Source organism: Capra hircus, chromosome 4 (assembly GCF_001704415.2).
Source record: "Capra hircus breed San Clemente chromosome 4, ASM170441v1, whole genome shotgun sequence".
In the NCBI taxonomy this organism is placed as follows: domain Eukaryota; kingdom Metazoa; phylum Chordata; class Mammalia; order Artiodactyla; family Bovidae; genus Capra; species Capra hircus.
Window position 1 is genome coordinate 100977479 of NC_030811.1, and position 24212 is coordinate 101001690.

The following is a 24212-nucleotide window of genomic DNA, read 5'->3' on the forward strand; positions in this document are numbered from 1 at the left end:
AGTTCCACATTTACTAACTCAGGTTACTGGTGAGGAAGCTTCCATTTTTGTTTATTAACTTCTTTTAAACATGTGCTATAGCTCTCCCCTTGCACTCTGATCTGAGGGCTGTGTAACTGGCCTGAGCTCTACAGTGCTGTTTTGTTGCGTGTATAAGTAATTCATTAACTGAGAGCTGAGAAGAAATGAACCTCCTAGTTCATGGGAACGTGGATGTCATGACACTTTCTGTGTAACTCCATTAAACTTCCTCTCTAGGTGTTATGGCTTTGGAATGTTCCTTTTTAATCAGGTCACAATCTCTACCCTGTGGCTTGCACAAGGTTAAGGTATTTGAACTTTTTATAAGAATAAATGGATTCCCATTGTGGAATCAATTATGGAAGTGAAAAAGACTTATCAGAGTCTTATATATATCTAGTACAAGCTTGTGGAGATGGAGATAAGGCACTAGAATGTTTCAGAGCTTTATATTAGGAGGCTTTTTGCTTTCAAGTCAGTAAACAAAGTAGAATTGAAATACTAACATTTGTTTGCTGCTTCCTATCTGAACACCCTGGGTACATACCAGGTGATATCTAGGTAATCTATATGGTACCACTGATGCTAAACTCGTTGTCCCCTCCAGTCTCCAGATCCCTTGACCTAAATTCTGTGTCTGTTTTTTATCAGCCAGTTAAAAAAAGTTACTGACTCAAGAATTTCAACCACCCAGGAAACGAAGACCCCTCTGTGCTCTTTCCCTCTTTTTCCCTATTAAAAAACAAGCACATGTCTTCCTCCTTCCCTCAATGCTAAACAAATGATATGAATGCTCATTTAATATTTTAAAAAGATTAAAGACACATCATAAATATAAAACATAAGGAAAGTAACAGATAATAGTGTAAAAAATAAAAGCATGGAGTCAGGTAGTAAATAGGGTAGAGGGAAGGGAGAAGAGAATTTATAATGTAAAATCAAAGTTAAGGTAAGCTTCTGTACTTGAGAAAATTAACTCTGAGATTCTGGTGAATAAAGCAAGAAATTGAAGCACAGTGGGTTCTTAACAGATTTTGAAGGGAAACAATATTTTTCCTAGCTCTTAATTATTAGAGGAATTTATCACCTGGGTCTAAAAATAGCAGTCAGTGAACAATTAATAAATGAAGATAACATTGCCAATTTTATTGAGTCCTATTGGCACTACTTAGATCTTTCTTAGATAAATTATGCTTAATATGTAAAAGTTGCAGTTGACATTCGGACTATGATTGCTATAATTTTTAAAAGCCTATGATAATATTTTCAAATGTGCTAATACTCTGCTACCCACTACCTCCACCTCCTAGTTCCCTACATCATTACCTATAGTGTTCCAGCTGTTCACTAAAATAGTTAAAACAGTCATTAATAGTACACGTTTCCCCCACTATAGGAAAAATTCTAAAAAGCTACATGCAAACCCTAGAATCTTAAATTGGGACATACAGGGTTAATTATTCCAATAGATCTCAAACTAAGGTGTTTATCACCATTTCCCAGCAAGCTTTGTCAAAATCAGATTCCCACATCCAGTGTCACACATTCAGATCCCTAAAATTCTCATTTATTAGTTCTAGGTACTTGCCAAGAAATCTGTTTTTAGTTTGTTTGTTTGTTTGTTTTTTCAAAGAAATTCTCCTGTGTCATCAGACATTTAGGATTCCCTAATCTGACCCATTCTCCTATCTAATACAGGCATCTCCAATTCACATTTCTGGGAATCAGTGGCGAGACCATGTTGAGGGGTAACCCTGACTTCATGTAAAATGTTGTTCCATTTATTGGAAACTTCTAATCATAAAATCATATTTTTCTACAAACAATGACTTTAAGGATATTTCATTTCTGGAAAAGGAAATGGCAACCCACTCCAGTGTTTTTGCCTCAAGAATCCCAGGGATGGGGAAGCCTGGTGGGCTGCCGTCTATGGGGTCGCACAGAGTCAGACACAACTCAAGCGATTTAGCAGCAGCAGCAGCAGTATTTTATTTCTGATTAAACTTTCATTGTGTTAAGGGCTACTAACTCCAGTGCTCTTGCCTGGAAAATCCAATGGATGGAGGAGCCTGGTAGGCTGCAGTCCATGGGGTCACTAAGGGTCGGACACGACTGAAGTAACTTAGCAGCAGCAGCAGCAACCCTTCTAAATATCTCTGTTTTTGTAGTCTACATCTCAAATATTTAATTGTCTTATGAAAAAATGTAAATGCATCAGGGGAACTCTATTAAATGACACATGACTATTCATCCTTAAAATGTATATAAGTTGAGATATATTTTATCAAAGCTGTCAGTCTTCTTTGTCACCTGTTTCTCATACTAAAAAATTCTGAACAACTTTATATCAGTAACACTGTTAAGTTGATATCTTCATCTAAGGTAAACCTTAATTAGATACATTGTTTTTTAACATAATTTGGAGCAATTTACTTACAATAATTATTACTATTTTGAATGCTTCTCTAAAAATTCTGCCTCTAAGAAATTACAGCTCAGATGTTTAGGATGTGACCTGAATTAAAGATCTTAAATTGTTTGACATGAATAATGAATGACCAGAATAATTTATGAGTTATACATTTCAAATTAAATGAATAGCCAAGAAATAAAATTTCACATAAAACATTGAATATATTCTTGTAAGAAAGATTCATTAGATGTGTATGAGTCCCATGTGGTAAACAGGGCTATATATGAAATGGCATGAAAATAAACTTAAGGGAGAGAAAAATTAATTAATTAGATCTGTCATATTTCTCAAGAGGAAAGAAACATACAACAGAGCAGTCACGTTGTAACTGAGCCTTAGGAAGGCTAGCTGACTATGGAACTATTTTCTCCATTCTTCACATTTTTAATATAAATTGACTGGGTTTCCAACATAAGCAGTTTTTGGGAGAATTGAGGAAACAACTCAATGAGGCCTCTCATTCAGGGATTTCAAAGCCGTTTCCTTCTCCAATGCATGAAAGTGAAAAGTGAAAGTGAAGTCGCTCAGTCGCTTCTGACTCTTCAAGACCCCATGGACTGTGGCCCACCAGGCCCCTCCAACCATGGGATTTTCCAGGCAAGAGTACAGGAGTAGGTTGCTATTTCCTTCTCCATAAAGCACATGTAGCTGGAGGCAATGTAATTTCTTCACACAGCCTGGTATTCAGAGATTTCTTTATCAGTGCAGAGAACAAAGGTTAAAAGGCTGCTTCATTCCAGGGGACTCCGGAATCAAGAAACAGACTCGGCACCGGGTCATCATTCAGCTGCCAGCCAATGGAGGCAGGGACTGCGCGGATCCACTCTATGAAGAAAAGGCCTGCGAGGCCCCTCAAGTGTGCCAAAGCTACAGGTAATGGGTGAAAGAAAAGCCTTGTGAGCAAGGCACTGAGCGAAACACTTCAGGTCCGACTCTTTCCGATGTTAAGAAAAGGAAGCTAACACTATACGCAGATTCAGTGGAGCTGAGGATGTTTATTACAGTGGGCGCCGTCTCTTGCCTTTTTCAAAGAGCTGCTTTGCTGCCAAAATCATCTCCAGGGACACAGATACTTGTGTAAACTTCCAAGTTCTATTTTTAGCTTCGGGAGCTTGAGGAAAATTCTTTTGTTGATATAAACTATAGGAAAATGCAGAAAAGTGATTAATAATTATGAAACATGTGCTTTCAAGAATAGCCAAAGCAGCCCTTCCTGAGCTCCAGAGGGCACATGTTCTTCATGAACGCTGGCATTCTGGCTCACAAAATGACATCTTCATATCAGTGATATTAATAAGATGTCTATTCTCTTCATTTCTGGTCACCTCAAGGAACTTAAAGCTATTGAAGCTATACATATCATCATCGTGATAATTATTAGAGAAGGAGTATTTTTTCATAACTATTTTTAAAATATACCTAATTAAAGCTCGATGTAGTGAAAATTTGTAGTCCTGACATAACTTTCAGTGCCAACAAATGAAATATTATGGCATCAACTGATGGAATGTGTGATCACAAAATAATAATTTAAGATGAAATTGATGGCAAATTTGTCATCTTAATTTATCTGTATTTAATTCTTAGATGACAGACAATATAATTGTAAGGTTACATGATGGACATTAACTATTAGCCCAGACTTATTTATTTGAGGGATTTGTTTTTGTGAAGTGTATTATAAATTGCACCTTCTGAGTTACCCCTACAATGCTAATCAAAAGAGCATTATACAAAAGGCTCATGGCTTGAATGTAGTTGTACTACTTGATTATAAAATAAATATACCTTTTTAAAATGAAACACATCACTTCTGATACTATCTGCTACATTTGCTGGCAATCCTAATCATTAAAAAAGCTAAATATGGCACTTTCCTGGTGGTCCAGTGGTTAAGGATCTGCTTCCACTGCACGGGGTCACAGGTTTGATCCCTGGTTGGGAAACTAAGATCCCACATTCTTCATGATGTAGCTTAAAAAAAAATTTTTTTTAATAATTGGAAATTTTTAAATGCTAAATACTATCAATAGAGTTCATTCCTTAAGGAATTGACAGGGATGGACCCTTGTCTCCACTGCCATAGAAAGTGCTTTTATACTTAGGGCTGCTTTTTATAATTCCTTGATGAAGATTTAAATTGAATTTGGATAGGACCGAAGCATTGTCAAATTCCTGTCTGTAGTGGTCAAAGTCATGGCTCCTTGGCATTGTATCACTATGATTTCTCTGGCATGTCTTCTTCTTCTTGATGTGGCTTCTGTCCTTTCCATGTAGGTGGAAGACTCACAAATGGCGCCGGTGCCAGCTTGTCCCTTGGAGTGTGCAACAGGACAGCCCCGGAGCGCAGGAGGGCTGTGGGCCTGGACGGCAGGCAAGAGGTGGGAGGCCCCATTCCACAGTTGATTTGCTTCACATTTCTCCAGCATCACTAATTTAACCTCTAGCTAGCCTGTAGAGGTTGTTATTCTGATGCCACACTAGGCAAGCAGAGCAGAGCCCGTAAAAATCTGCTACTCTTCATTCTACCACACACCAGAACACAGAGACCTGTCTTTTTAAGTTGTGACCTTTGTTCTTTGACATTAGGAGTTCATTTGTCATTGTTGTTGTTTTAGTTGCTCAGTTGTGTCCAACTCTTTGCGACCCCATGGACTGTAGCCCACCAGGTCCCTCTGTCCATGGCATTCTCCAGGAAGGAATACTGGAGTGGGTTGCCATTCCCTTCTCCAGGGGATCTTCCCAACCCAGGGATCGAACATAGCTCTTCTCATTGCACTTCCATTCATGCTTATCTGAAAGGTGATCAGAATGTACAGTGCAGCTTGTTTTTGTTGTTGTTCTTGTAATTAGGTTTTGGCTCATGGTATTCCGTAACACTTTGCTTGTCACCTTAACAATAAGATTCTTGCATCTTTGCCCATATGCATTATGTGTGTGCATGCGTATGATGTAATATAATTGGTTAACTTTCCCAGAAATTCTCAGCAATGACTTTCTTGTCATTGTCATGGCTACCCCATATTCGGTTCGTATTTGGTACTGATTTTTAAATGGCAAATTTATGTACTCAAAGCCTGCCATATGTGGACTGCAATCTGTTGAAACTGCTAGAGAACATGGTATCTTGCAGAAATGAAATATGGAACTATTTCCAGCTTTCCATGATTATTTACTAGATATTATGGATAATACTTTCATTCCAAGCTTTGAAAAGTGTTCTTTATACATGTAGCAAATTCATTCTGTAACGAGTACACGATTCTTTTCACTCATGCTGCTTATACATTTAATTCCAGACACATAATTAAAATGTATTTTGAATATGTAATTGAATACACAGCCACTTTTCTTTAATTCATAAAAACATATTTGGCACCCTCATTTGTAGTTACATATTTGATGATATTGCAAAAGTGTGAACATACAGAATTGGATTCCAGTTTTTGCTGATTTCATCTGGGACCCCTTTTCTTTACAGAGTAAAGGTTGCTTTTTTAAAATTTGAAAAAAAAATAGCATCATTTTTGGTAAAAATTTTCTATTTCGAAAGTCATTTTAGAAATCTTCATTTGAAACATTTAGTTTACAATTAACATTAACTGTTTAGTGATTGTCAGGATTTTGTTTTAATGCTTATTTTTCATTCTGTATCCTCTACCATCAGCATTGACTGAAGAAATAACTCTCTCTCTTCACAGTTTCAGAGACTTAGGTATTTAGAGTTGAAAGTCTCTCTCTCCATTTCAAACCATTCATGAGAAATTGAGTGATATAAGGATTTCTTGTCATGCCCTACTAATTCCTCCTTGAATCAAGCATACATTTGCATGCAGTCTGGACCCTGCACAGAGTTAATAATGAAAACAGGCATGCGTTTAGGAGTCAAGAAACCGAAATTTTAGTCCCAGTTCTTTCACTCACACAGTGTGAGTTTCGTTCATCCCTTTGCCTTTCTAGGTCTCAGCTTATTTAGATGGGAAAGGGAAAGAGGGCTGGACCAAAGGAGCTGTTAACGATTTTTTCATATCCTGCAATCTATGCACAGATAATATCCTGCCATCAAAGTGTGACCTGAATTTAGGTAAAACAGGTGAAAACTGTACTTTTGTAGGCACTGAGGGAATTCTAAGATGTGAAAACTGCACAGGGTGAAAACAGCTTTAGTTTTGAACACTTCTACTTGACTGCACAACCTTGGTTTATTCATTTCCTCTCTCTGAGGCTGAGAAAGTAATGATCCTTACAGTGCTTTGCACACAGTGAAAGTGAAAGTCACTCAGTCATGTCCGACTCTTTGCGACCCCATGGACTATACAGTCCATGGAATTCTCCAGGCCAGAATGCTGGAGTGGGTGGCCTTTCCCTTCTCCAGGGGCTCTCCCCATCCCAGGGATCCAACCCAGGTCTCCCACATTGCAGGCGGATTCTTTACCATCTGAGCCACATGGGAAGCCCTTGCACATAGTAAATCTTCATTAAATGCAAATTCCTTCCCCCTTCCTGTTAGATCATGGCCTAATGAATGTGTGCATAGATCGTTGTAGGCATAAAAGCAACAGTATTAACATGGTTTTTAGTTTTTTATTGACACAGTCTGTATAAAACATTTATTTTGGTGATTACCGGTGATCTTTTCATTTCCGAATCTGAAAACCTCTGCTTATTCCTCTTCGTAGTTGACTATTCATTATAACAAGTGATGTCTGCATAAATATACTCAAAGAACCCCTTTAAATTCTGTATGAAGATAAGCTTTTTCTTTGTTGCCTTGATAAAGATTTTATTTTCCCTCAGAGCCTATATACCTACAGAAGCATGAAATGGAGAGAGTTAAGAGTGTAGAAATATCTTGTATTATTGGCAGAAAGGCAAAGAATCCTTTTGTTGATGGTCATGGCTGTTTTCAGCACTCTGCCGAATTGGCCTGTCAGACTGTTGTTTTATTTTCATCTTTGTCCTTATCCAGAGACTTTTTAAAATGACAAATTGTGCTATTTTGAATAATTAAAATAAGAATATATTAGTATCTTACTAAATTGTAAGGTGATGTAGTGAAAATTATTATCAGTGAGCAAAGACTATGGAGAAGCTATTCCTCCTTCCCCTGTAATACTTCAGACTTTCTAATTCCAGTCACTCTTGTGACTCTGATTGCATTCAGAAGACTGTGTAGAAAGAGTCCTGAGTGTTAAGAAGGGATGAAGATGTTCAGCCCAGGGAGCTTAATTGTTTAGGGAAATGAGATCACTGGTAACATCGCCTAATAAGGAGGAGATAAAGACGGAAACCAATCCATTGCAAAAGTAGTCATTTGAACATAAAGAGCTTAAGAAAGATCTAAAGGATGAGCCAGGACTTGACTTGTACCATAATATTAGATTAAACAGAAAGGAGAAAAGAATAGAAAATGAGAGCAAGTCTATTATTTAAGCATCGGAGGTAAGGAAAACACAAAAAATTAAATGTGTTCACAGAAAAGTGGGTAGATTACAGCTCTGAAGATGTGAGCTGGAGCCCGGGGTAATTTTGTAGAGGGCCATAAATGTCAGGATCAGTATTTTAGACCTTGTTCGATAAGTGGTGCAAGCAAGGACCTGATGAAAGCAGTGTTTTATCTGTCAGCGTGTACAGAGTAAGTTAGAAAGATAAGACACATGAGTCTGGATGCCAGCCAGGGCATTGTTGTAGCAATGCAACGTTGAAGAGCTCAGACTGAATCCACTGTAGTCAAAATGGGTAAAAATAAATGGATTTTCAACATGTAATAGAAGAAAATAACTTTAGGACATGGTAGCAGACAGTAGCAGCAGAGATGGACCTAAGTCAAAGAAGATCGTATAGTTTTTAGCTGTAATATTTTCAGTGTGTATAGCATAGGGGATTATTTTTTAAAGAGAGTTAAATACTGTGTGTGAATCTTCTAACTAAAAATCTTATGAAATCTCAGATCAAATTTAGGTTTTGATCTAAACTAATTGTAAAACACTACATTTCAAGACTCAAAAAGAAGAACAGGATTTATCTTGTCCTTCATTCTGATGTGAACTACATTTTGAAGTGCTAATTTAAATTTCTTCAGTTAAATAAAAATGTTGTATAAACCAAAAGAAGGTTTAATTTACTAAGTATGAACAGAAAGGAAATAATGTGTGTGTCTCATATACTACACATCACTCAGAAGAACACTTAGAAAGTCACCATTCATTTTTTCTAAAATGACTTGAGCCTTTCCTATTAGTAGAAAAAATATAACTCTTAATTCTTTTACCAGCTTCTAGCAAGCTGCCCTCGTCGTCCTCATATTAAGTCACCTGTACCTACCGTTAGCCACCTGCTAACAACAAAAATCATTACCCAGTGCAGGAGACTTAAGAGATGAGGGTTTGATCCCAATATGGGGAACATCCCCTGGAGAAGGAAATGGCAACCCACTCCAGTATTCTTGCCTGGAGAATCCCATGGACAGAGAAGCCTGGCAGACTACTGTCCATAGTGTTTGCAAAGAGTTAGACATGACTGAAGGGACTTAGCACAGCATGGCCATTATAGACAGATAACTTTACTCTTCAATTTTACTCTTAATCCTGTTATCAGCATAATTCCAGCTGTAGGAACTCTCAGCTACGGTGATGTGCGTTGCAAAGGAGCTGGAGAGCAGTTGTGTTCCCAGAGTCTCTTTAATGAGTCACCAACAGTAGCTGCTTATCTTCCCAGTGCTGGCACTCCTTGTAAAGCAAAGCAATGAGAATCAGCCTTCCCCACAAACGAGTTAGAATAACACAGGTATAAGAAGATCGGAAGATTCTACTCCAGTCAGGTAAATGCAGTCATGACCAAGTCTATATTCTGTGTATTTCAAACCTATGTGAAAGTACTCTCTATGGAAATGCTTTGCATTAGAACACAATAGGGAGTTTGGAGTCATAAGGAACTTCAGCGAGGCTTTGGATATTGAGAATGCTGCTTCCAGAAAATTTCATCTAATGGTAGTGGTGGTTGTTTAGCCACTAAATCACATCCAACTCTTTCGTGACCCCATGGACTGTAACCCACCAGGCTCCTCTGTCCATGGGATTTCCCAACAAGGATACTGGAGTGGGTTACCATTTCCTTCTCTAGGGGATCTTCCTGACTCATGGATCAAACCTCCATCTCCCACATTGCAGACAGATTCTTCACTGCTGAGCCACCAGGGAATCCCTTATCTAGTGATATAAGCACTAAAAAGAGAGAGGAGAAAAAGGTATTTTAAAGAAGGAAAAATATCATAGATTAGATCCTTGGATTTCATAAATTCAAATGTATTCTTTCTCAATCTCTGTGTTGATCTTGATGCTACCTCCTGCCAAGTGTATTTTCTGTAATTTAGATGGAACTAGAGTTAATAATCCCCAGGGTCAGCCCTGCCTGATCTCCCACACACTCTGTATCCTTGCATGCCAAGGAATGTCCACTATGATGTTGCCCCATCACTAAGATCTGACATCAGCCTTTACATGGAAGCCAGCCTGATTCAGATGTATTCTCAAGTCCAGACCACAGAAAAGAAAAAAACTTCAATTGTATGCCTCACATGGCCCTGGGAGTCCTTACCCTGTATCACATATTGGTTAAAAAGGTTATAAAAGGAAAGTCTAGGAATAAAAAGGAAGGTTCTAATTTTCCTCCCAACAAAATTAAATCTAAATGAATTTGTAGAAGGTGAGATGTAAGTATTTAACTATAATTCATGCTGTTATTTTTTGTGAGCAAATAGTGGCTTAAACCGTATTGCCACCCTTGGTATCTCTCTTTCAGTTAATTTCTAAAAGATTATACCTTAGAGGCATTGTTGGGGTTAGGCCCAGAAGATCTGGGCCAATTTATCTCAGAAACTCACATTAATCTGTTAATTTTCAGAGACTGTTTTATAATAGGAATGAAAATAATGGTGTAGAAAGAGAACTAGGTAGAAAAGAGCCAACGAGTTTGATGTAAAGAAATTTTGTGCAGACATGGTTTTTATACTCTTCTCTGGGCTAATATATAATATTGTGTGTGTATGTGTATGTGTGAGTTGCTCAGTTGTGTCCGACTCTTCACGACTCCATGGACTGTAGCCTGCCAGGCTCCTCTGTCCTCCAGGCAAGAATACTGGAGGGGGTTGCCATTTCCTTCTCCAGGGGATCTTCCCGACCCACGGATTGAACCTGGGTCTCTTGCATTGCAGGCAGAAGCTTTACCATCTGAGCTACTAGGGAAGCTCATGATATTTAGTATTAATTATATTAATATAACTATTAATACATACTATTTTATATACTATTATATATACTATTAATACTAATTACTATACAATATCTTCATACTCTTCACTGATGTAAGTTGTTATTTAAAACTTGTAGAATTATTTCTGCTTTTAAATTACTTCCTCTAGTTTTCTATGAATATCAGCATTCTAGTTGATTTGGGGATTTTGGTTTGGTTTTAGATCTCTCAGAGCTCTGTCATAAAATAATGAGTAGCATTTGCTGTTTTTTAAATAGCTGATAGAATACGCTTGACACGGGGGTGTCTTTGTGATGGTTCCTCAGTGCCCTGTTGGTTGTGATGCAGTCAGTTAACCCTTCCCAGCTCCCAGTCAAGGATCCAGCTGACCTTGGTCTGTGCTGCTCCACGGGGAGCTGATTATTATTTCCTAGTAAGTCTCTACACAAGGACTTTTGCATGTATTAAGAGCATCAGTGAGACTAGAGATCACTGGTAACTATTTAGGATCGATAATTTTTTTTAAAAAAAGGTGCATTTCTTTCCATTCAGCCAGAATTCCAGTCACAAATTGTAATTAGGAAGTGTAATTTGGCAGACTTGTCTGTGAAAAATCTCTTTCACACAGAGAAAGACCAAGATCATTAAATCCACATAGTAAACAACTGGAGCCCTCTTGCATTATTTATAGGTTTGGTCTTTTTTCTAAGCACAATTAGGTCTCTTGGTAACTAGCTCCCACTCACATTAAGCTTTTTCTCTTTTATTTCTACATGATCCATTTTCACTATTGTCTTTGTTTTTTTTCTTTTGTAATACCATAGGAAAAAAACCTCACTCTTCTAATTGCTCAGTCAGCCCATCATATTCTGTCTGCAGGGCTATCCAGACATGGTTGCTGTGGGAAAAGCCATATTAATATGGCTCAATTTAATAAATAAGGCCTCAGAGCTCCTTGAACTCTTCGTTACATAGAAGCTAACAGCTTTCACTCCACTCAGGCATTGATCTTATTCTGTTTCCTGTAATGAACTTCTGTGTACAAATTTTCAATCTAGTCATTTATTTCACTCTGATTATTCAAACGAAATGACAACTTGGCCTTACATGCTGAAGGGCAATCCATAGACCAATAGAATACCTTCTTTCGGTGCATCTTGAATAGTAAGGGCATTTCATTCCTCTTCAAAAAAAATGAAGATGAGCAACTCCATTCTGAACTCTTATTAGATTTATTTCAGAGCTGCATCAGTAGCCTTCCATGTACATACTCATAGATGCATAATTAGATACCCATGTCCTTTTAGCTCAAACCAATGTTATCTGTTCCCTTTCATTTCAGAAACCTTTATTATTCTCCTCTTTAAAACATAACTCAACATTCAACTTACATGGAAACACTCTGGAATTGGCTCTACTGATTCCACTTATTAATCTTTTTATTTAAATGTATGGGATGTTTCAAAGATGCACAAAAATATAGAGACTGATGTAATGAATACTAGCAGTGTAGTCATCACTGACATAAACTTGAACAGATTGTAACATGTTGTCACTCCTGGTCATCAGCTACTCCTCACACAGGTGAAGATATTATGCTGGAGTATTTTAAAACAACTCCCAGTTTAGATATAAATCTAGTTTTTTAAACATAACAAAAGTATTATTATAACACTAAACAAAATTAAGTGTAATTCATACCACGTCTAATATTCATACCACATTTAACTGTCCCCCATTGTCTCAATATTGTCTGCTTACAATCAGTTTGTTCCAATTTGGATTCATGAATGTCTCCACATTGCATTTGGTTAGAACATTTCTTCAGTCATCTTTAATATAACAATTTGAGCTCCTTTCTTCAGAGCATTTACTTGTTGAAGAAACTGACTTTCTTGCTTACCTTTCCAACATTTCCTCAGTATTGTTGGGCTGAGCTTGCCTTGCTTAATTTACAAGTAACCCCCCAGGTAGTCACATGGATATCTTCTAGGCTTTCAGCCTCCTAGAAGCTGCCCATCCATGACACTTAAATAACTTCTGTGCTTCATATAAATAAGCTAACATTGTAAATCAGATTGATATAATCAGCATAAAGAAGGAATTTTGCTTTAAAATAATTGTTTTTACATATGCTGACCTCACTAAGAAGCTTTCATGCCCATTTTCATGGTAATTTATCCATAGGGCAACATGGGTTTGGGCCATCTTCCTAACAAGGCCTCAGCCCAAAGGAAAACTTGCGTAGTCATTATACACAAGATACACACCCTGCACCTGTAAACACACTTGTCTGTGTATATGTAGCTTTCTCATGTGCTAGGAAACCATGCTTGGGATGACGCATCTTTTCTGCAGTTAAAACCACCCTATTTTCAGTGTCTTAAAGATGATTTCTAAGATTTATAAAGTTGAGAATTCAGATGGTTCCCTTTCCAAACATTTATATTTTCTTCACCCTAATAGCAGGAAGTTCATTTCAGATTACATTCCTGTTTGAATTGTTGTATTTCCTCCAAGTCAGAATAGAAACAAGTTGAGATGTATGATAAGTTTCAATATATTGTACAAATGGTACTGTTGCTGCTTGTTTGGATAACATTGCATAAGTAATCCATTCAAAATACACTGCCTAAACTCTCAGATAAAGGGAGTGGAGTGCTGAGTGGGTTTCTGAGAACAAATATGGGAATTTTACACATTTTTTCTTTTGAGCTACTTGAAATACTTTTTGAGATTTTGCGTACTACAGGAATATAGACTCTAGATTTATGTAAATGGTATAGATTTGCACAGAAGAAATTAGTTTCTAGAATCATATTGATAGTAGTTTTACTTTATTTTGGTTTTTCATGTCCCTTAATGTGATGATGGTTGGAACAATTGTGAAATGAAATTTATAAGAGAGATCCTTAGAAAACCTTAATGGAGAACCCAAGGCAATTGCATCTAGTTTAAAAGATTTATACAAGTCTGTATTTCAGAGAGCAAAATTGGATGCTTAGATAAAACTCATCTTTTTTCTAAGAATATAAATTTAGTTTTATAGATTATTTTTTCTTTTAGTTATAAACAGTGTGACTCTATTCACAGCTTAGAACTCTATGGTTAAATTTCTTATTTTCCAAAATAATCATTTTTGAGGTTGCTACATATCCTGATGAGTAAAGATCTAATATTTTCCTCTTTATCAATCCTTCCTCTTAAGCATCCTTGGGGCAACTTTGGCCACAAACCGTCAGACCTTCCTTTGTATAAAGTGTTCAAGGAGGTGTAGAGAGAATTGCAAAATGCCATGAGCTTATCGATATACTGCGTTTTGTAGATTCCTCCTATACCAATTCACACGTAACAGTCTTCCCACCTACCTGGATGCTCGTTTGGTCTACTCCTTGTACTCCAAGTTTAAGTTCCCCTTAGCTCATTCCCATGTGCTCAGCCTTTGTTTCCCAAAGCTTGGCACAGTGCCAAGCTTTGGGAAATTGGGCACCAGAGGACCTTCAGTTTTAGTCACAAGTCTCAGGCAAACATATCCTAGTGACTTGAATACTCAGGCTTGTAGGCCTTAAGCTTGAACGGGCATGAGGACTATCCGAGCAACTTGAAAATAAATGCATATTCCATGACCCCACACACAGAGCTCTCATGCAGGAGCTTTGGACTGAACCCAGAAATCTTCAATTCGAATAGCATTCCAGAAGTATCTGATGCCCCTGGAAATACACTGCCTACTAGAGCAGTGGTCTCATTTCACTGATACATGTTTGAATCACCAGGGAGCTTTAAAAATGATATTAATGCCTGGACCCTGCCCTCAACCAGTTAACTCAGAATGTTGGACTTTAGCAAGGGTGTGCACATGTTCCCAAAACTATCAAGGTGATCAGCTGCAGCTTGATGTGAGAGCCTCTACCTGGCACTGGTCTGATGACTACAGTCCACCGGACAACTCTTCTTCCGAGAAGTGAGAGTCTCTTGGAGCACTTAATGTTTTTTCCTGCCACATCAGCTTCCTAAAGTCTACCCCTCTCCCCTCAACCAGGTTTTCATATCTTTAAAATTCACGGACCTCTGTTCATTTCATACAGATTGACTCTTCCAGTGCTGTGCATATCAAATGAAGAGAGATCTGGAGCTAAGAAATAAGTGTTTTCACCTGCATTTGCCCAATTAATGTAACTTTTCCTACAGCAGTACCAACAAGTTGTGTTCACCGTACACAGAGAAAGTCTCCTTTGGATAAAACTGTTAAATCTTTTTACACACCCCATCACACACTCCTGTACTACAGGGTAGTTTAGTTTTAGCGTACAGATCCAGAGGGTCCTGTTTAACCTGGGGCCCTGTGTGCCCTAATGGTAATTTAGGATCAAAATGTCAGGCTCCTTCACCTTCGTTTCATGAAGATAGAGAATTCTGAGCAGAGCAGAGACCAGCTGCAGAGTCGGCCTAGACCAAAAACCTGACAGGCCCACATAAATCAGGCTGACTGGGCCATTTAAGCTGGTTCAATGAAGACTTAACTTTAGGACCAAGGTCTAAATGTTTCTTCTGCTTCCTCAATAAAAAACGAATTCTTTCAAAAACCAGTAGGGGGGAAATGGCTGCGGGAAGAAAGAGGACTTAGATATCACTTGCTCTTTTTCTTTAAGACATTTTACCTTAAAGCAATTTTGCATCTATGATCAATAGGTAAAAAAAAAAAAAAAAAATGACTTGGTTTTAAAAATTCAGTCGAACAATATCTTGGGAAAACTAAAATATATAAACCAAAATTTTTTCACCCTTTTTTGAGACTCCATATGTAATTATTGGAAATGTCAACTACGATGTGATAGATTGATTGCTAAAAGTTTTGTCTTAATTTTTTTAATTGGAGGATAATTGCTTTACACTGTTGTGTTGGTTTCTGCTGTATACCAACATGAATTAGCCATAAGTATGTATACGTGTGTTCCCTCCCTCTTGAACCTCCTTCCCCCCTACCACTCCATCCCACCCCTCTAGGTTGCCACAACCTTAACCTCTAGGTTGAGCTCCCCGTGTTATACAGCAACTTTCCATTAACTATCTGTTTTACATGTGGTAATATATATATTTCAGTGCTACTATCTCAATTCATCCCACCCTTATCTTCATTTTAAGCTCATGGTTGTTATTTGTGCATGTGAAGAACTTGTACACAGAGGGAAGTAGGGAAGGACTTTGAAACTGCCCTCTCCCATTAATCATTAATCACTTCAAAGCCATCACAAGAAGCTTTCAATGTAATTTTTAAAAGAAACATACTTCGTTTATGCAAATAGAGCTCAGTGACAAGTTTCATAAGCATTCTCCCCCACCCAAACCTTCCAAAGATTTGACTGCCACTAAGACCTTTCTAGGGGCTTCCCAGGTGGCACAGTGGTAAAGAATCTGCCTGCTAATGCAGGAGATGTGGGTTGGATCCCTGGATCGGGACTATCCCCTGGAGTAGGAAATGGCAACCCACTCCAGTATTCTTGCCTGGAAATTTCCATGCACAGCAGAGCCTGTCTGTTTTCTCTTTTAAATAATTCATTTCTAAATATAATCCACATGTGACTTAATATCTTTGAAAGTGAAAGTATTAGTTGCTCAATTATGTCCAACTCTTTGCAGTCCCATGGACTATAGCCCGCCAGGTTCCTTTGTCCTTGAAATTCTCCAGGCAAGAATCTTGGAATGGATACCCTTCTCCAGGAGATCTTCCTGACCCAGGGATAGAACCCAGGCCTCCCGCATTGCAGGCAGATTCTTTACCATCTGAACCACCAGGGAAGCCCTAAAATCCTTAATAACATCTAATAAAACCTGCTGTGTGCGTGTGTTTGCTTCTGTTGTGTCTGACGGATATGTTATTTTTAAAATGCTATAGGATCAATTTAATGACCGCTGTGATTACTAGAAACACTCCTACCAGATTTCTGCTGCAAATAAAAAGTCAGAAGAGGATTTCTCCACCTAAGTAAAACAACGTTAGGTTAATTCCTGATTAAGGGTAATTACAGACATTCAGATTCATGATAAATAGCCCTTTGCTTTTCCTTTAGCCATTACTTGTCGAAGGCAAGATGGAGGCCAGGCTAGCATCCATGAATGCCTCCGGTATGCAGGCCCTGTGCCAGCCCTCACCCAAGCCTGCCAGATGCCTTGCCAAGATGACTGTCAGCTCACCAGCTGGTCCAGGTTTTCTTCATGCAATGGAGACTGCGGCGCAGTTAGGACCAGAAAGCGTGCTATCGTTGGTAAGAATAATTGGGATGCCAAAGCCAACACTTGCCAAGGCAGAAAAACATAATAAAAAGTCAGAACAAGATAGTTCTGACAATGTATTTGGAAAATGCACGGATATGCCTTATTCTGTCTGTCGTAACACTTAATGTGGTAGTGGAGTCAGAGCTGTATTTTAACATAAGGTGGCGTGACAGATGCATTGTGTACTTTTAGTAGAAAAAGTAGCCTTGAAAATTGAACTCTGTCTGCCTAAATGATCTGCGCTAGATTACTTTTTGTTTTAAACATGTACCTTTGTTGAATTACCAATAGACTGTGAGGTGCTTAGAAAAGTTTTTTAGGAACCCAGGGAGAGGTTGTGACTTGATTTTCTTAAGTCATCCTCCTTGTCACAACCTCAGATTATCCTTCATCATCTAGAAGAAAAATACGACATTAATTCTGTTTCTGAAAGCTTTATTTTTAAAAGGTAGTCACAGTGGCAAAAAGCATAATGAGCAGAAACAGGAGCCGTCATGCTGAACTAAACTCTGATGCATTCAAAAATACTCAATGGCCAAAGAAACCTAAAAATATTCATGCTAGTAGAGTATTCAGAATTTGAAGCGGTAAAATAGACCAGCTGTCATAATGAAGACTTTTGAAAACTGTATAAGGCAGCTTATGAAAGTTGAATATATATATGACATATATAACTAGTTATGTGCAATATAATTAGTATATATGACATAAATATATGTAATCTAATTAAAATAATGGTTTTATTCAGGCGCATATTACTATTATACTTAAGTTTTTATCTTACAAGGGAATTTATTTAGGTTTACACACAAACTATTTCTAATATTTTTATTTAATATTAAACATTTTCATTTTTACTATCATTATTCCCTGCATTAATCATCAAGTATGTCAAAATGATTGTTCTTCAGAACTATTGAAAGATGTGAAATCACAATCAGAAAAGTAAATGTAAAAGTCTCATTTTATGAACTATAACCCCTTATATAACTATACCATCTATTTGGACTTAACAGAAAGTTAACTATGTGGACCCATGCAGTGACTGTCTCTCTCTTCATGTCATGTTTTTGCACAGATTATAAAGGAGATATTTATGCAGTTACCTCAGACTCCCCAGTCAGTGAAAGCACATGATCATCTGAGAGGATTTTAATCCTTTCGAGGAGTTAACATTCAGCACAACAGTTAGTGCCTTATTCAAAATGGGCTGTTTTTAATTGAGAACAAAAAGAAAATTTTCACTATGCAAAGCACCCAGTATAACAAAAACCTACATAAAAAGCACTGCGGAGGGAGAAAGTGGCATTTATTTATAGGCTACAGTTGAATACAGTTAAAAATAAAGGAAGATAGGAAAGGAAAAAAAGGGATGCTTGGTATTAATAACGGTATTTTCCAACTTAATTTTCTCCACAGGAAAAAGTAAGAAGAAGGAAAAATGTAAAAATTCTCATCTGTACCCCCTGATTGAGACGCAGTACTGTCCCTGTGACAAGTATAACGCACAGCCTGTGGGAAACTGGTCCGACTGCATTTTGCCCGAGGGGAAGGCGGAAGTGTTGCTGGGAATGAAGGTCCAAGGAGATGTCAAGGAATGTGGTCAAGGATATCGCTACCAGGCGATGGCGTGCTATGACCAGAATGGCAGGCTGGTGGAGACGTCCAGGTGCAACAGCCACGGTAGTCCAGTTTTTCCTCACTGTTGTACATTCGTTATCTTTGTGGTTGAAACACACCTCTTTCAGGATGGAGGGAAATGAAAGTTTACCGAAGTGAGTTCTACACTGAACATCAGGGGCACCACCGCACTGTATGTCTATCATTAACATATAACAGGACATTCAGTGGCACTTGTCTCATTGTCCAGAAGTTGGCAACCAAGCCCCAAAGCTGGTGACAGGGAAGCCTTGCTGTGCAGTGCTTAGTCATTCCGTCTTGTCTAACTCTTTGTGACCGTATGGACTGCAGCCCGCCAGGCTCCTCTGTCCATGAGATTCTCCAGGCAAGAATACTGGAGTGGGTTGCCATGCCCTCCTCCAAGGGATGTTGCTAACCCAGGGATTGAACCCAGGTCCCCCGCATTGCAGGCAGATTCTTTACCAACTGAGCCACCAGGGAGCCTTACATGTAGGCAAATGGTGCCAGAGACCTCCTCTGAGGCTGAGTAGGCTTGACAATCCCCAGCAAGTCTGGGTACAGAGAGTGGGGAGGAGTAGAGAAGATGTGAACATAATTTGAGAATAAAGTTTTGAACTAGACAGACTTTTAAGAACTGAACTGGCAAGATTCGTGATGTGCCTAAGGTACATTCAGTGGCAGAGGAGAAAGATTGAAAGCCATAATTTGCGCAAACTTGAGCATCTCTTGTTTATTCATCATTAAGTTGAGACTGGCCCAAACAAACAAAACCAGAAAAAGGTACGTAGAGTTAGGAAACTTTTGTTTTCCAAGGAAACAAAAAGTATATCAAAAAAAAGAAGCTAAGATACTGTGTTAATGCGTTGCCAAAAGTTTGTAAAGAGTGGTTTTGACCTAAGTATGTAGTGAACTCTGGTTCTACATCATAATATAGTTAGCTTTAAGCAATATTTCTTCATTCTTTCAATGTATCTGTTGTTTTATTATGGAATGAGATGTTTCCTATGGGTCAGCCTGAATCACGGATGTCACTTGAGGATGTCACGAATGTCACAAAATATTGTTTATACCAGTATTTGCACACATTGGACAGTGATCTTCCTCCCTTCATGGAGGTGACTTGAGAAAGATGAATTAAACTACTAGGAGAGAGGTACATGGTAGTTACCCTCCAACCTTGCTGCTAACTTCTGCCATTGGAACGGGACTCCTCCAGTTTTATTATATAGTTCAGAAGACAACATGAGCTAATAGGATCATCTCACATGTATAAACCATTATGGGGTATCGTGGTGACACACTTATGGAATCTCTTAAATCTGTCCCCAAAATGAGGTTTCCAAAAACCCTGACTTTTTTTTACCTTATCTAATAATTATTGTTATATCAAAGTCTAGTAATAGGAGCCCCCATTATAAGACTCCATTATGTTGAAGCTCTGGATATAAGAATTTTGTATATGTGCATTTCTAAATTTAAGGTTATTCTATGCATTTAGAACAATATTAAGTTTAGTATGCCTTGAAAAGCTTCGGTAAGAGTAATTGCGTTTTTATTCTCTGTATCAAATAATATTTTTGTTATTCGGTCGCTAAGTCAGTGTATCCGACTCTGCGACCCCATCAACTGCAGCACACCAGGCTCCTCTGTCCTCCACTATCTCCCAGACTTTGCTCAAGTTCATTGAGTCAGTGATGCTATCTAACCATCTCATCCTGTGCCACTCCCTTCTCTTTTAGCCTTCAATCTTTCCCAGTATCAGGGTCTTTTCCAAAGAGTCAGCTCTTTGCATCATGTGGGCAAAGTATTGGATCTTCAGCATTAGTCCTTCCAGTGAATATTCAGGACTGATTTCCTTTAGGATTGACTGGTTTGATATCCTTGTTGTCCAAGGGAGTCTCAAGAGTCTTATCCAGCACCACTGTTCAAAAGCATTAATTCTTCAGCACTCAGCCTTCTTTATGGCCCAACTCTAATAGTTGTATGTGACTACTAGAAAAACCGTAGCTTTGACTATACAGATCTTTGTTGGCAAAGTGATGTCTCTGCTTTTGAATATGCTGTCTAGGTTTGTCATAGCTTTCCTTCCAAAGAGCATGCGTCTTTTCATATCATGGCTGCAATCACTGTCTGCAGTGATTTCGGAGCCCAAGAAAATAAAATCTATCACTGCTTCCACATTTTCCCCTTCTATTTGCCATGGAGTGATGGGACCAGAGGCCATGATGTTAGTTTTTTGAATGTTGAGTTTCCAAGCCAGCTTTTTCACTCTCTTCTTTTCACCCTCATCAAGAGGCTCTTTAGTTCCTTTTCACTTTCTACCATTAGAGTGGTATCATCTGCATATCTGAGATTGTTGATATTTCTCCTGGCCGTCTTGATTCCAGCTTGTGCTTCATCCAGCCTGGCATTTCACGTGATGTACTCTCCGTAAGTTAAATAACATAGGTGCCATAAATAGCAGGAAAAATGTAAATGCACCTGCCATTCTGAGGTGATATGATGATAATGTAGAAGATCCATAGTGAGTCATTAAAACGTAAAACTAAAGATCACTTAAAAATGTTTCTCCTGACTTGTAGCATGTAAGTGTTTGCTCACATTTTAAATTGTTGCTCGTAGTGAATCACCAAGATAATCATTTGTTTTTAATATAGCCTGTAAGCTTTCAGAATGACTCTCATCTGTTCTCTTTTACCCTGATCTGCTAATTAGATGCATGAGTGCTTCAGTAAACTACTTAACAGTCAATCTTATTTTTAGAAAAAAAAAAAAAGAAAAAGAAAACTTTAAAAATATCTTGTGACTCTCATGAAAATGTTTCAGTTCAGTTCAGTCACTCAGTCATGTCCAACTCTTTGTGACCCCATGGACTCCAGCACACCACGCTTCCCTGTCCATCACCAACTCCTGGAGCTTGCTCAAACTCATGTTCATGGAGTCAGTGATGCCATCCAACCATCTCATCCTCTGTCATCCTCTTCTCCTCCTGCCTTCAATCTTTCCCAGCATCAGGGTCTTTTCCAGTGAGTTAGCTCTTCGCATCAGGAGGCCAAAGTATTGAAGTTTCAGCTTCAGCATCAGTCCTTCCAATGAATATTCAGCACTGATTTCCTTTAGGATTGACTGCTTTGACCTCCTTGCAGTCCAAGGGACTCTCAAGAGTCTTCTCCAAAAAAAATGTCTGATCCCTTGAAAAAAGTCTAACTACAGAAAAAACTGAAATTGACCAAAAGCAGTAGACTTCCTGCCTAAGCACTGTCGATTCAAAGCGTGAAGAATTCAGTTCTGTATTTTAAAAGAAGAGCATATCTAGGAAAAAGATGGGTCCCTGGAAGCACTGAAGTTCATGGAAATTGTGAAAGGATCAAAGATCTTCGAGTGAACTGTTCCAATTTAGTTTTTTGTGTCTATCCAGCATCACTCCTTTCTCAGTAAATCTGATCTATGATGCGTATCCAGTGGGATATTTTAGTGTTTGCTAACAGTTTTACTCAAAGTCTGAGGAAATTGACTCTCTATTGCCTGATTTCTTTGGAATTACTACTGATGTTCTGTCAATCCTGATAGTGGAATGCTATCACTTTGGTACTCTATCCTAGGTGTTCTCTAAATTGCAGTTTCTATGACCCCTGCCTTTGCTCAGCCAAATCAGCTTTCCAGATGTATGGTGGAAATGGGATTTTAAAGTGGCTTTCAAGAAAAGTCTCTTACAGCTTTCAGTTTAAACATAAAATTGATCCCCAAGTGTGTGCAGTGCAAAGACACTAATCCCCTGTCCTGTTCAATAGTGGCCTTATGGCATTTCTGTTTAATCTGTGTTATCCATCTGTGGGTCATATTATCAGTTATTATACTGATAAACAGTTTGACTGTCATCAGTTTAAGTATATTACTTTAGGTCATTTCCCATGTGGTTACCATTTAAAAAAAAAAAATATCTGTAACTCAAGGCACAATTCTGTCTGGAATTTCTCACAGTGACAGACTCTGTACTGAAAAGCAATACCAATACTCCAAAAATCAGATCTTAAAGTATACCTGGGAGCCAAATAAATGTTCACCCTTCCAGATACATGGTATTAAATATAGTTCCCATGCAAATGTTAATATATGAATAGATTTTTGGCTATTATCTCTTCTGACCTCACAATACAAACTAGATATATTTACTTTTGCTATGAAATCTTGGACAGTGTCACTATTGGCAACAGACTGTAAATCACTCAAAAACCGAATTACACATTTTCTCCTCACTGCTAGAATCCTCCAAGACCTTGATTGTTGTTGTTCTTCGCTAACCCGTGTCCAACTCTTTGCCCCCATGGACTGCAGCACGCCAGGCTTTCCTGTCCTTCACTATCTCCCACAGTTTACACAAACTCATGTCCATTGATTCAGTGATGCCATCCAACCATTTCATTCTCTGTTGCCTCCTTCTCCTCCTGCCCTCAGTATGTCCCAGCATCAGGGTCTGTTCCAAAGAACTTGATTGGTTTACTAGAAATTGATTGTCTATGCACATAGTACTAGGTACTTCTCCAGTTAATCACTCTTAAAATTTCACATAACAAGAGGTAGAACATCTGGAATTATGATATCATTTAACCTCTATATTTTGAAGAATCATAGAGGTAACCTAGCTTATGCAAGGTACATGTATACAAGATTCTTATTGAAATGTGACAGATTTTATTATGCTATCCCTCAACCCAACCCAGATCACCCAAAACCCCTTTTTCTGCTCAACATTTTGTATTTCAAAAACATCTATCACTCTATAACATGCCATGTAATTTATTTATTATATTTTTATCTATGTTGTATCTCCTGTACAAAAATGTAGATTGACTAAGTTATCTTTGACTACTCTATTCAGTCATGTATCCCAAGCACTAGAACAGTAGGTGCTCAGTAAGTGTTTGTAGAATGAATGAATGAGTGAAGAGTTGGAGAGAATTTTTATTGCTATGTTTGATCTACAATCAGGCTTGGACACTTTTTTCAAACAGTGTCCTTCCCCCTGTGTCACAGTTCTGGGATATAATCAAACAGATCACTGAGAACTAAGATCTTTGGAATAAACATATACATGCCACAAACTTTCTGTATGCTCTTCATCAAGTATGCGTGCTTCTCTCTGCCTACTAAATTGTAGGTAGGTTCAGAATCGCCTGATTTGTACAATACCAGATTTGGACAACAGCTTATCACTTGGTTTATATTAGCAAACTGTGACAACTTGCTTTTTCCCAGCCTATGTTTACAGCTTCAGTTGGGAATATTGAATTTTTATTTAATTCTCTTTGTGTCCACTCAACTTCCCTTGAGAAAATAAGGAATAACATTTCTATTAGATTTATCTCAAAACAACACTTTCAAGGTGAATGAGATAAATTGTAAAAGTGCCAGATACTCAAGTCTTGAGCTCTTTGAATTATGTAATTTCTTCCAGACGCTTCTCTTCAATCTTTACTCTCAGTGTATTTGTCTTTGATGTTCTTCATATCGAGTTTAAGCCACAATGCACCATCAACAGATATTCTAAAAT

General features: G+C 38.1%; 1 protein-coding gene across 1 annotated transcript in view; it reads left to right on the top strand.

Annotated features, from left to right (window-relative positions):
* Positions 1-24212, top strand: part of THSD7A (thrombospondin type 1 domain containing 7A) — a 481774-nt gene that overhangs the window by 403221 nt on the left and 54341 nt on the right. The window contains exons 10-13 of the mRNA XM_013963159.2: positions 3235-3367; positions 4772-4875; positions 16816-17010; positions 18440-18703. Coding sequence (XP_013818613.2) covers positions 3235-3367; positions 4772-4875; positions 16816-17010; positions 18440-18703 — 696 coding nt within the window. The remainder of the gene's footprint in view (positions 1-3234; positions 3368-4771; positions 4876-16815; positions 17011-18439; positions 18704-24212) is intronic.